Below are 14550 nucleotides of genomic sequence, written 5' to 3' on the forward strand. Positions count from 1 at the left end.
TGTTTACCTCATTTCAAGGCCAGCAGACATTACACACAAGAATGTAGGTGGATTCTTGTTGGTATTGACATTTAAAAAGAACAGGTGATGCCCAAGAAACTTTTATACTTTCCTGCCTTCTAAATTGTTAATCTCCAAAAGCCAAGCATATGCTGGCAAAACTATGCTTGCTCAGCAGGCTATTGTTTGGTTGTTATCAGCTCTAAAATGATTACCATATGCATTATTATATCTTCCTTTTTAACTTCTGTTCTGATCAAGTACTCCTGGGCTATGGGAAAGAGTTTGAATGTATAAATGAAGCTTTCTTTTTTTTTTTTTTTTTTTTTTTTTTTTTTGCATATAGAGTATTTTTTATTTAATTTTATATAACAAAGTCCAATTAAATGAAAACAAACATTTATACACAATATTTGGGAATTTGGGCGTCGTTCTTTCCAAACTACTTCCTGCTGGTAAGGGGCGCTGTCTTGGGGGATTCGAAGAAGATTCAGATATCCTAGCTGTAGTCTGTAGGGCTGTTTTGTCCAGCTGTTTGGAATGTAGGATCAGCTTGTACTCTGTTTCAGGCGGTCTGGTGTGATCAAACCACATTAGTCTGGAAGGAATCCACATCTTTTCATTTAATGAAGCTTTCTTTGAAGGCAGGTTTAGTTCTATGAATCCCCTAGGATTATTACATGATATGTCTTAACAGTTCACACATGCACTTTCCTCTGTCCCCCAGTGGATATTGCAGCTGCAACCTGAATTAGGTTATCTGAACCTAAAATTGTGTTTGCAGAAAGCAATTAATTAAATTGAGGCACTCTTTTCCCCCTAAATTTAAACACCTCGGTAAAATCTCATTTTTCTGATAAAAAAATCTCAAATCCAGTGTTTAATCTTAGAAATGCCTTTATATCAATGATGATGAAAACTTATCCACTCTATAAATATGCCAGCTAATTATATTTTTCCTTGCCAGTGTATGAGATGTAGTAACTATTGGTTAAAGTGCAGTAGAAGTATTTTTTTTTTTTTTTGAAAAAAGTACACATCCTAAATACTAATTTTGATACTCTCAAAGTTTAAAATAGTTAAGTTAACTGAAGTATACAAACACAGGAAAGAAATCAGTTAACTTATTAGATATGACACACACTGTAGAATAAATATCTCATTGGCACACATTAAGAAACTAACACAAGTTCAAGAAACAAAACCTCAACAAGTCCCCACAAGTAGAAGTTATAGTGTTTTAAAACAAAACAGAAAGGCCAGTTCTACCTAGAAACCACAAGCTGACAATTCTTTGGAGTCTGGTCTCCCTTTCATGCTGTTCATTGGGCCAGCACGGGCAGCGCATATCACTGAAGAGCAACAAAGACAGGCAGGTTGGTTTGCCTTATCTGATAGCTGGTAGGGACTGCTGACCATATCCCTCAGCTCTGTGGGGGAGATGGGTGTGAGATCCTGAGGAAAGTCAGGGATCTGTGCAGCAGCTATGGTAGCAAAGTGGCACCTGGAGCTTCAAGGAGGCAAGGGTAAGAACAGCAAAGCAAAGGGGTTAAGCACCCGACTGCACCTCTGCTGATTAGGGGCAATTCCCCTTCAGTTGGTTTGGAGATGGATTTAGTATTTATAGATATAAAAAGGCAAATTATAATAACAGTAAAACAAAACATGAAGAATGTGGCTATAAAAGACTGAAAATAATAGGAGCTTCACTCCTTTGGAAGGGGGGACCATGAGGGAGCCATATCTGGGGTCACCTCTGAGAATGAGGAAATTACAAATTTTCTCTTGAATTCCAGAACAGATGATGGGGATTTGATTTAGAGCCGAGTTGTAACTTGTTCTTCCTGTCCATCACCCCATTTGTGCATGAGCAAGTCACAAGCCTCTCCCCAAGTTTCAAATACATCCTCAGATGAGTCTAAAAGTTTAGAATTTGAGGAGCAGATGCCGGATGCACAGTGAAGAGAGCTGGAACAGGCTAGGGGGCATTCACTGCTCCGAGCAGCACCCCGAATTTCACCTAACTCTACCTCACTGAGGTTCATTTCACTTTGAGAACAGGCCTCTGCCTTCCCTTTCTCCATCTGAGAATATCTGATGTCCTGCCACATATAATGCTGCTGTGCGATTCCATCGGAGATTGTGTACATTGGCTCTGAGGGAGGTTCGGAGTTATGACCGTTAAACTTGGAGAATAGGAGACCCAGTTTCTTAAAAGAGGGACCCATGAAGGACCGTTTGCTTGATGACTCAGCTTTCGACTTTCCTTGAGCTCCACTGGCTCTTGGCATGGTTCTGATGAGAGGTGCGCCATGGCAGGCCTTTTTCTTGCAGCCTAAATTGAAAGAGACACTCTTAGATTTGGCCCGAGCCCCACCACTGCCATCATTGGTATCATCCCTTTGAGAAAATTCAGCACTGCTAGTGGATAGGCTTCTTCTTGGATGCTTCCTGTTTCCCAAGAGGTCAAGCACTTCATATCGGAAGCTGGAGATGTCCTGCTTTAATTCCTAGCAAAAGAAAGGAGATAAGGCTTTGTCAGAAAAATCGTCTTCAGTTTAAAGAAGACACTTGGAGTTTTGGATAGGCTAAGGTTTACATAGTAGTAAATCAGGAAGCAGACATTGTACTTTAAAAAGGTTTCATTAGCCAAGCACAGAAAGAGTATTCTGTGGCCACTGGGAAACTGCAATGGGCAAGATTGATTTCAGGACATGTGGACAAGGAACAGAAACTAATTCCTAATAAAGTGATAACTGGGCTAGAGAAATGGCTTAGCAGTTAGGAGCACTGCCTCCTCTCCAAGATGCACCCAACATAGCATCTCACAACTGTCTGTAACTCCAGTTCCAGGGGATCTGACACCCTGTTCTGGCCTTTACCTGCACCAGGCACACACATGGTGAACATATGTATATGCAGGCAAATATGCATAGAGACAAAACACCCTCACACTCAAGCTATTTGATTAGAGTACTGGCTCTCATGAGTGTAAGTCAGTAAAAGGACAGCTGAAGAAGAAAAGACCTTTAGGACCCAGGAAGGAAACTGAAGAAATGAAGTATCAGGTGATGAGATTGCTGCTTTGGGATAGAGTACCAGGGTCATTCAAGCACATATGACTTGCCTTCTATCCAGCTGCTCTGATTTTCTTTTATTTATTTATTTATTCGTTTTTTTTTTTAAATTTAGAAACAATCTTATCTTACATATCCACCCCGGTTCCCTCTCCCTCCTATCCTCCCATGTCCCCCACTGACCCCTTCCATCCTCACCCATTCGTTCCCCAAGGAGGGTGAGGCCTTCCATGGGGGATCATTAAAGTCTGTCACATAATTTGGAATAGGACCTAGGCCCTCCTCTGTGTATCTGGGCTGAGAAAGTAGCCCTTCATGGGGAATGTGCTCCCATAGTGAACAAGACAAGTTTTCAAAACTTAATTCTGATCATGTCACCCTCCTGTAACATCTTTGTCTTAGGAAACACTATAAATGTTGTATCATGAACTACAGGGCTTTTCTGTACCTGGTACCTCTCCATCTCTATTTTCCTTTCTTCCAACTTCCTCATCCTCCAGCTGCTCCTACACCCATGGACTGACACACAATAACAGCTTAGTAAAGCAATTGGCTCATCAGTCTTCAAGAGATAAGGTCCGTTTGTGAATTAAGATAAGAATTTCTGTGTGCCTTACAGGGGTGTGTTACTGTGTGTCTGTGTGCATACTTCATACATCCTGGGATATGGTTTCTTATTCTAGGCTCTACTAATGTCTGGCAGAATAGATTTTTATTTTTATTTTTTTATGATGGAAAGCTATCTTGTTAATTGTGGGATGGTTAGTAGCAACCCTCTTTGTACCCACTAGATGCCAGTATGATAACATTTCCAGATAGCCAAATGTGCCCTAAGTATATAAATGTCCCGGTGTGAGAATCATTCTTTTAGGCGGATACCAACAGTGGGAAAGTTCTTCTGTTTTATTGTTGTTTCTTTAGGCTTGAAATTTAATAGTATATATCTTAGACTTTATTGTCCATCTTTTAAAGAAGGTCTTAAAGATCTCCAGGCATTTTGGGTTTGCTGCCTTACCCCTTACCATGTATTGGTGCTGTATAAGTTAAGTATTATTCTCACACTGATAATATCAAAGGAAAGGATATGTAGGATGGGTTCATTTTGGTCATAAAACTGATTGCGACAGACATTGATTAAATTGATTAAATTAAATTGATTAAAACCTCTCAACCCAAAATTCCATGGGTCCCCACCCCGAGACAAAGAATTATAGGCAATAGTGACTGCTGGGAGGAGGATGAACCTCTTCCAGGGATAAGTCCCCTAATTGCTTGTCCAAGGCAAAGTGGTCAGCCCTGAAACCATATAAATGCAAACACACGTATGAAAGAAAAAATCAAACAGAAGCTATCATCTTGAGAGTTGGGGGATATGGGAGAGAGATGCGAGGGAGTGAAGCTGGGAGGAGCAGGAGGAAGGAAGGAAGGGAGAGTCTATGTCAATTACAAGCAGCATTGTTTTTAGAAAAGGAAAACTTTCTGTCCATATACTGGATGACAAATAATCCTAAAAGAGAGTTAGAGGTATAGGGGCTAGAGTGATGGCTTAGTGGTTAAGAGAACCATGCCCTTCCACAGGACCTGAGTTCAGTTCCCACTACCAGCATGGTGGCTCACAACCACCTGTAACTCACTCCCAGGGGAATCTCTGACTCCTGCAGATAACAGACATGCAGGCAAAGCACCCATATACACAAAACAAAGATAAACGCAAACATTTTTTTTAAAACTTTATAAAGAATAATTTTTTTTACAAGAATAAGAATTGTAATTGATTTTTTTCGGCACTATAGGTAGGATGGAATTCCAGTAAGAATTCTCAGACTCTATGAAGATTAAACTATACCAAGAAATGAAAATTAGAGCTTGACTGTAGGCTCTGTTACCAGGGGAAAACACTCAAAGAAAGAGGGAGAAGGAGAGGGGGAGGGGGAGAGAGGGAGGGAGAGAGAGTGGGAGAGAGAGAGAGAAAGAGAGAGTGTTTTACCCTCTTCATGATTAAATTACCTTAAAGTTTTCTTCTGTTAGTCCCTCATTTGTTTTGGAGTTTCTTATCATTGCAGCCACATATCTCTTGACTAAATTTCTGATAACTTCCTGGAATTGAAAAACCACAAAGAGGTATTCAGTTTCCTTTTCAGACTATTGGGTAAACAAGGAACTTTCTCAGAAAACTCATCTTTGCAATAGGAAATCTTCACAGTATCTAGAGATTTTCTGCCAAAAAAACTTAAATTCACTGGGTTAATAAGCCATTGCATCTCTTAATTTTAGTGACAGTGTGCCAGCACCATTAATTTTACCCCAAAGGAAGAATTTCTACTCAAGCATTAGGTAAGCATGTATCTCTCTCTCTCTCTCTCTCTCTCTCTCTCTCTCTCTCTGTGTGTGTGTGTGTGTGTGTGTGTGTGTGAATGCTCCTTCCTATTCAATATCCATTTCTATAGACTGGATTAAACTTTAGTACTTTTAGAGAAATAAGGGATTTTTCTCATCATGAAGTTGAGAGTCACTTAGTGAGCTAGTATTCTTGTTTGTTTGTTTTGTTTGTTTTTCAAGACAGTGTCTCTCTGTGTAGCTCTGTCTATCCTGGAACTAACTCATTTTGTAGACCAGGCTGGCCTGGAGCTCACAGAGATCTTCCTGCCTCTGCCTCCCAAGTGCCAGGATTAAACGTGTACACCATCACCACCCATCATGAGCTAGTAATTTTGTAATAAAGACATTTTTCAAGAAATCAACCTACACTTTACCTTTATATGGAATGCCTCTATTAGCCTCAGGGGTCATGGAACACACATGGTTACAAGGTTGGTATTGATAATGGCTGTAACTTACTGCAATGTGTCAGACACCATCCTCACTGAATTTCCCAACACTGTAACTTCACTTTTATTATTACTCTTGTTTTACACATGAAGAAGCTGAGGCTTAGTGTTGTTAACTGTTTTCTTCAGGGTCACACTGCCAGGACATGTAAAATGAGATTTCAGTTCTACTTCAAGCTGATTCCAAAGCCTATAGTAATAGTTACTAATGCCGTAGCGACTACTTTTGCTACCCCATGAACTTCAAGAAGTCACTGAGATGCCCAGGGAGTGTCTCTCCCTTTTGTTAGGGTGTTTGAAACAGAAAAAGAGGTGATGAATCTTGCCTCGGTTTCACTGTCTTCTAAAACTATTGGAGTTGGAGGTGGGTGTAGCGAGGGAAGAGTTACCTCTGAAATACTGTACTCATTATTATTTACACCTAAGTGGAACAAGATTAGGGAATCCATTTGTGAAATACAGTTACGTTTCCTTTCCTTTAAACCTCGTAGTTAGCTACGCCTTGGTGGTGCACACTTTTAATCGCATCACTCAGGAGGCAGAGGAAGGTGGATCTCTGTGAGTTCTAGGCCAGCCTGATCTACAGAGCTAGTTCCAGGACAGGCTCCAAAACAATACAGAGAAACCCTGTCTTGAAAGACCAAAAACCAAATAAACAAAAAACCTTGTAGTATATTTTCCTGTCTGGGTTTCTTAAGACAAAGTCCATGTAACCCAAGCTGGTCTATGAAGTTGTTCCTTAGTTGAGGATAGCAGGATAGCAGTAGTAGCTACAGTATTACTTATTACTAACAACCTTGAACTTCTGATCCTCTTGCCTCCATCCCATTCAGTTTATATGGTTTTGGAGATCATACTCAGGGCCTCAGGTATGGTAGGCAAGCTCTCTAGTAGATATATTCCTGACTCCGCATTTCTTTTGATCTAGAAGGTTATATATAGTCTATTTCTGTGATTTTCAAAGGTTACTTTTAGTAAGTATCTCACATATTTGTGTGCTTGTCTGTCTTCTGCCTGGTCCCATAAGAAGCACATATCTGCTCTTTTGATTAAAGCCATGTGTATAATTTAGAAAGACCTGCGCCCTGATGTAAGATTTTACTTCACTGAAGTTACTAATAACTTCCTCTTATTTTGTATTTGCTACTTATTATGTATTCCCATTGCTGTATGTGCTTTTTGTTCACAGCAACTTTTACCCTTCTAATCAGTTAATTCTATTAGTTTTAATGATGTAATATTTTCCATTTCTGATAGGTAATAAGTTTCTAAGGTGTACAAAGATTATACCTTGCTTTTCCACAATGATTTCTCTAATGTGTGTTTTAATGTCTGGTATGCAATAGGCACTCATGTGTTCATTGACTGAGCAACTACATATCCTCTACTTAATCTCAAGGAAGATAGCTTTCTAAGGTATAGTGGCTTACATCCAAACGAGATAGTTTTAAAAGGATTTGAACAGGGTTATAGAGCAGCTGACTCCATCCTGATGAATTACTTCCATCTTGAGTGACTTAAGTCTTTTAAGGGCTCCTAGCTAAGTTAAGTCCACACATATCTAGAGCAGAATTTGCTTTCCTATTCCACAGAACTGTCCAACAACTATTGTGTTTAGCCTCAATGGGTAAGCAGTACCTGATAATGTTGATTTTGTATCAGGCTATCAGCATGGCGTTCCTGTAATTCAAAATGGACAGAGAGGTTACATGAGTTGGCCAGCACCCTACCCATTCACCCACCCCAAGGATCTGGTAAATATTAGGATTATAGAATGATACAGTGGCTTCTGATCGACAGATAGCAAGAGCATTCTTTGGAACGGTTTTTTACAATATTAAAGATAGGAACTGTCCTGAAGAAAGGAAAGGGGAAAGGAGGAAAACAGTTTTGTGTAAAGAGAGATGGATTTTTTTTGGGGGGTGGGTTCTTACTGTGAAGCTTCTCAAGTTGTGCCTCCTTCGTCTTCCATCAGGGTCTCTTTTGGGACAGAAGGTGTTGTTGAACCAGTTGCCAAGATAAAGGAATGATTTGGGGCTGGGAATAATGTTGAAAGGAGGTGGCAAGGTACCACCTTCATCAAAATAACTCATCCAGAGCTTCGTTCTTGCAAACTTCCACTCAATGTCAGCATGATCCTATGAAAGACACAAGTACCAGGTGGGAGAGACAGGAAACTGGAAAATACAGCTGTGTCTCAATTTAGCCCCTGTAGTTGCTTCTATAGAGGGCAACCTGGCAGTAGCTATATAAATTCAACATATACCCTACAAGTGCAAATTACTTCAATACAGCAATCCATTTTTGAGACATAAGTCTTACTGGGTTTGGTGGTGCATGCCTCTAAACCCAGTTACTCAGGAAGTTGAGGCAGGAGGATCATGACTTTGAGACTGTCCTGAGCTAGATAGTAAGAGCCTACCTGAAAATACAAGAAAAGGTGGTAGGAGTGTGACTTGGTGTTAGCACTTGATTAGCATGTATGAAACCGTGGGTCCAGGGGGGGAGAGTAAAGGGAGACAGAAATGGAGGGGATTGCAGGAAGATTATACATAGAGCTCTTCACTATAGTATAGTCATGACAGATGACTGTAAACAACCTAAATATCCAATAGTATAAAGCTATTTAAATAAATGATGCCCCAATAACAAAATGGCATACAATTTAACTAAAATAAAGGTCACACATTATGTATAGATTATATATGAATATGTGCATCTGTTAAAGACCCTGAGTATAAAAAAAACACGTATTGTGTACAAAGATATCACTTAATTCAACTGGAAAAATTATATATTTACATGCTCTAGGCTGGTACATAACACTAAACTATAAATCATGATTATTTTGAAGAGGTGGAGATGGAGTTAAGGAAGTTTTTTAGTTTGAATTTTTGGGAGGGTCATGAGAGAACTGTATATTTTTTTTTTATTCACCATCTAAAGCCATGAGCAAACAAAGAAAAAAAAAAAGGTTTTTTTTTTTTCCATCTCCAAATGAAGTTTCTTCTCTTAGTTCTTTAGGGCAGCAAGGTATTTATATGTATGTCATTTTTCCCCAAACCAAATTCCCACTATTGCATTTTACAACCAGCTTCAAGGTGACAGTCACATGAATGTTGTAGAATGTGTGCATGTGCTCTTGCACATGTGTGTGCATACACACATAGACACCTCTCTCTCTCTCCATTAAATAATGAATGTAAAAAACAAAATCTCTGTACATAGATATTTTCCAAGGAGCTGATGGACAGGTCAAATGGACTAGCTGAAGAGTGTGGGCAGGAATCTCAAACCTATTCCACCCCATCCAGTGGCTTCCAGGATGTTGTTTTACATATACCATGGACTGCTTGCTTTCAAGGCTGGGGGATGGATGATCCGTGCTATTAACGGCAAAAAGGCAGCGTGACTTTGAGTTTAAAACATTATGACGGTCAAATGCAATGAGTGATTCCTATTTATCTGTAAAGGGCATGCTTGAGATAGAAAGAGAACTCTGACAAAGAGGAACTCTAAGTTAGTAATTACCAGGGTTAAACATCTCAGCTGTGTTATGGCAATAGAATATGTGCCACAGCATTTTCCAGCAAAATGTCATGATATTTGCAACTATGGAATATTCAAAAAATAATTTAAGGCCTTTCCATTTGAGCATTATGTAAATCGTTATTTATTTCAAGGGCCATGATAGTTTGTAATTGATGATTCATATCCATTAACTTTCATCTTAAAATAATTTTAGATAAAGACTTGCTATTGTGGGGCTTGGGGTATAGCTCAGTAACATACATACTCAACTTCTTAAGGCCTGGCATTCTAGCATTCCCACCAAAACAAAACAAGACAAAAAACACGATTTGTCTGGTATATGGAATGATGACTTCTTTAAACTCAACCTTTTTTTTTTTTTTTTTGAGATGAGGGCTCACTTGTGGTGTACTATTAGTTAAAATTTGTTACATTTGTTTATGCTATGAAACATTTGTTTAAAGATGCAAAGATGTGCTTTATTCTTTTATGTTGCAATTGTTTAACCCTCTAAAACTGTGTTACCTTGCCTGTCTAAAACATCTGATAGTCTAGTAAAGAGCTGAACAGCCAATAGCTAGGCAGGAGAAAGGATTGGTGGGACTGGCAGGCAGAGAGAGTAAATAGGAGGAGAGATCTGGGAAGAGAAGATGAGGAGTGAGAGAAGGAGAAGGAGAGGAGGCCACCAAAGGCCAGCCAGCCACACAGCAAGCCACAGAGGAAGAAGTAAAGAAAGGTATATGGAATACAGAAAGACAAAGGCCCAAAGGTAAAAGGTAGAAGCTGACTGAAAACAAGCCAAACTAAGGCCAGACATTCATAAAAAAGAATGTCTCTGTGTGATTATTTGTGAGCTGAGTGGCAGGCACCCTTCAGAGTAAAGAGTAAAACGAACAAACAAAACAACAACAACAACAAAATGACTGCACTCAATAGCCCTAGCTGCTCTGGAACTCTCTATGTCAACTATGCTATCCTTGAACTCATAGAGGTATTCCTGACTCTCCCTTCTGGTGTTAGGATTAAAGACAAGCATCTCCACACCCAGCTTCAAATCAGCTTTCAAAAGTCTAACAAATAGAAGTTCTATATTTTCCTGGAGTACAGCATAATGTTTTGATGTATGTATGCATTGTGAAATGATTTATTTAAAATAGTTACCACATCCATCACTTCATATAGTCAACAATTGTGATGAGAGCATTTAAGATGCCCCAATCTAATCTTTGGAAACTGTGAATATGCTTTAGCACAAGAAAAGGGAAAATTAAAGATACCTTGAAATTAAGGCTACTACTTAGATGACACTTGAAGAGATTTTTTTCCCCCCTAGATTATCTAGGTGGACCAAGTATAATCACAAGGTTGCTTTTTAGTGAAAGAAGACACACACACACACACACACACACACACACACACACACACGAGAGAGAGAGAGAGAGAGAGAGAGAGAGAGAGAGAGAGAGAGAGAGAGAGGAATTTATATGATAAGAGAGACTCGGCTAGCTATTCTTGCCTTTCAAGGTGGAAGGGTGGTGTTATTCAAAGAATTCAAGAAGTTTCTAGAGGCTGAAAAAGATACATGGACATGGATTTTCTGCTAGAGCCTTTGGAAAGTTCAGCCAAAAACCTTGATTTTAGTGGTGTGAAGTGATGGCTGATAGGCTTCATCTTGCTCACTTGCATAGTTGTTGGCAGAGTTTTCTATTTCATTGTCTATTGGGCTGAGGGACTTAGTTGCTTGTTGGTTATTGACTGGACAATTCTCTGTTCCCTGTTATATATTCCAGGGCAGCTCATAGCATTTAAATGTCTTTAACCAGTGAGAGAAGAAAAAAAGCCAGTATGTTCATAGCCTAATGTTGCAAATTCTTTTTTCTCAGTTATACCCAGATGTTGAAGTGTATATTGCCAATTAAATATTGCATCTTTCTATAGTGTGCAGCATATTTGATATACATATGCACTGTTAAATGAGTTAATTAATTGAATTAATATACCTCTCACTTCATACATCTAAGAGAGAATATTGAAGATGTACTCTCAGTGACTTTAAACATCCAATCTAGTATTATTACTTGTAGTCACCATACTGTACATCTCAAAAGTGGATCCTTAGGTCCAGCCCGTGCTGGGAAGGAAAATTGTGTGAGGAAGTGGTAGTCAAGAGGTTCATCTCTGACACTACCCACCACAACATCATTTCCATATAGCGAGAAACCAAATGACTGATACTAGATAACAAATCCTTTTATTTTGTTTTCTGTTTCTCTCTGTCTCTCTGTCTCAGTCTCTCTCTCTCTCTGTATGTGTGTGTGTATATGTTACGTGTGGACATCTGTATATGCATGTGGAGAGTAGAGGTTGATGTTTGGTGTCCTCCTCGATCACCTTATTTTTTGAGATCAAAGTCTTTCTGGGCCCTAGAACTGTCTGATTTGGCTATGTTGGCTGGATAGCAAGCCCCGGAGATCCTCCTGTTTTGGTCTCCCCATTTCTAGTACACACCATTGAGACTTTCATTCAGGTGTTGGATATTAAACCCAGGTTCTCATGCCTGTATGGCAAAATCCTTACCCACTGAGTCATTTTGTTTAGCCTCAACAAATTGTTTCTAGGTCAGATGGTTTCTAAATCCTTATTTATTCTTTTCTCACGTGGTACATTCCAACCACAGTATCCCCTCCCTCCATTCCTCCCAATCAGAAGATGGAAAGAGCTCCCACGCTCATGGATAGGTAAGATTAACAATAAAAATGTCCATCCTATGAAAAGCAATCTACAGATTCAATGGAATCCCCATCAAAATTCCCACACAATTTTTATAGGCCTTAAAAGAACAATGCTCAACTTTGTATGGAAAAATGAAAAAACCCAGAATAGCTAAAATAATCCTGTACAATAAAAGAACTTCCAGAGGTATTAACATCCCTGATCTCAAGCACTATTACAGAGCTCTAGTAATAAATATATGCATAGTTTCTGATACTTCACCCTCGTTAATGTTTGATGCCAACCCAGTCTAGTTGCCAGATGACAGACTGTTAAAAATTTTATTTTATGAAAAATGTATTATATGACAATTTGACTTAAAAGTTCTGAATGAATTGACAATAGCATCTTACAGATATAATATTATTTCTTACCATTTACTTTTATTAAAATGAAAATATAATTGATGATGACTTTTCTTCCTGAATATTACTCAGTATTCATAATGAATATAATAACTAGTTGGAATAAAAGCCCCATTTATATCTTAAGAAATACATTTTCAATAAAATTATAATTTTATGTCTAGTGACTATCAACATTTGTACGATACTTGTGTTTCTTTGAACAGCTTCACATTACTTAAATGATAGCTAAATACAGAAGAATAAGTTGAACATTACCTTATGATTACAGGGAGTAAAACTTAAATTTTAGTTCATAGTTTGTCATAACAAATGACAAGATAATCAAAAATAAGAGCCTCTAAATGTAATAAATGTTGTGGTTATGTGTAATGAAAATAAGAATTCAAGGAGAAGGGTCATGGAAACTTTTTGCCCTTCAGAAGGATTTAAACCATTTATTTTTAAACATGTAGCTGGTTAAGCATAACAAATAACTAAGGCATTCTGATTCCATTAGAAATACTTAAATGAGGAATTGAAGAGTTTTAAGTGTGGGCTTACCATATTCCATAATTTATATCTAATACTGCTGTTTAAACTTATTATATAAAGCTTAGATATCAACCCCAAATTTAAGAGATATGCGATTTTGTTTCTTCAGATTCATCAGTGAGATGACTGTCTGAGAGCCCTTCAGTTGTAAAAAAAAAAAAAAACCCTGAAATTATTAAATTTTCAGAGAATCTAATGAATCTTGGAGGGTATAATCTTAAAACTGAGGTGACCAAGTCTCAGAAAGTTACCACAAAGAAAACCCTCCTGTTCTCTCATATGTGGATCCTAACTTACAAGGTTTTGAATACATAAATAAGTGGCTGTAAAACTCCATAGGAGTTCATGAAGGCAGGACAAAAGCGGTTAGTAATGCTGAGAGGTCACAGGTGACGTAAAAGGAGAAGGAGAGCTACTGGAGTGGGGGTGCTCAGTGCTGCATGGGAGATGGGAGGACAAGGAGGAAGAGAGGCAAAACCAAATTTTGTTGAAAATGCTGTTATAAAGCCTGAGTCTTTCTAAACAAATAAAAAGTGAAAAGCAAACCAAAACAACACACAAATAAATGCCCTTCGTGAGATCTTGAACTGAGAGAACTTTAATAAATAGACTGTGCATGCACACATGTTCGTGAGTGCAATTATATATATATATATATACATATATATATATGTGTGTGTGTGTGTGTGTGTGTGTGTGTGTATTTACACCACACACATGTGAGCACAAGAAAGAATGATGCTGTGATTCCTGTGCATATCCAGTTGCTTTTTGATATGCTTTGGCTAGACATTCTGATATCTGGAAATCATCTGGTTTACTATTTGTTTGTTTTTGTAATTCCTATGTTAGTTCAGCTTTTTTGGGAGGGGTGTATGTGTTTTATTTTTATGTGTGTGTGTGTGTGTGTGTGTGTGTGTTTAGTTTTGAGGCAGAGTGTTTGTACCTTAGGCTAGCCCCAAATTCCTGAAACTCCTGATCCAGTACTCTCAGCCTTCTGGTTTTGTGTACATGTTTGGAAATATAAGCAGCTATGCCCTTTAAAAAATAATTTGCTTAATGAAAAAAAGAGGCCATGAATTTGAAAAAAAAAAAAAAGAGCAAGGAGGATTACATGGGAAGTTTGGAGGGAGAAAAGGAAGAGATAAATGATGCAACTATAATATAATCTCAAAATTAAATAGAAAATGTAAAAAAGTAATTTGCTACAGGTCTGGGGAGAAATATATTTGCCTTTGGAAAAACATGCAAATCTGCAAGGGGCTAAATTGTAAGCCACATTCAGCTTCTCGTGAGTTTAGGAGGCTTTCTGTTGTTTGTCATTGTAGGTACTCCTTTTATAATTTTGGTTAAGCATTTTGAAAAAAAATCACAAACCCCCCTCCTATCACTGTCATTCCATTCCCTTAGTGCTCTGGCAGCCTCACATTGGGAACTACCAAA

At 38.4% G+C, this 14550-nt stretch overlaps 1 protein-coding gene across 1 annotated transcript in view; it reads right to left on the reverse strand.

The window, feature by feature from the left end:
• Positions 1–959: 959 nt before the first annotated feature.
• Positions 960–14550, reverse strand: part of Trpc5 (transient receptor potential cation channel subfamily C member 5) — a 246973-nt gene continuing 233382 nt past the window's right edge. Inside the window, exons 8-11 of the mRNA XM_051179000.1 lie at positions 7840–8043; positions 7544–7585; positions 5085–5174; positions 960–2510 (exon numbers count right to left, since the gene is read on the reverse strand). Coding sequence (XP_051034957.1) covers positions 1818–2510; positions 5085–5174; positions 7544–7585; positions 7840–8043 — 1029 coding nt within the window. The 3' untranslated portion in view covers positions 960–1817. The remainder of the gene's footprint in view (positions 2511–5084; positions 5175–7543; positions 7586–7839; positions 8044–14550) is intronic.

Source organism: Phodopus roborovskii, unplaced genomic scaffold, assembly GCF_943737965.1.
Source record: "Phodopus roborovskii unplaced genomic scaffold, PHOROB, whole genome shotgun sequence".
NCBI lineage: Eukaryota > Metazoa > Chordata > Mammalia > Rodentia > Cricetidae > Phodopus > Phodopus roborovskii.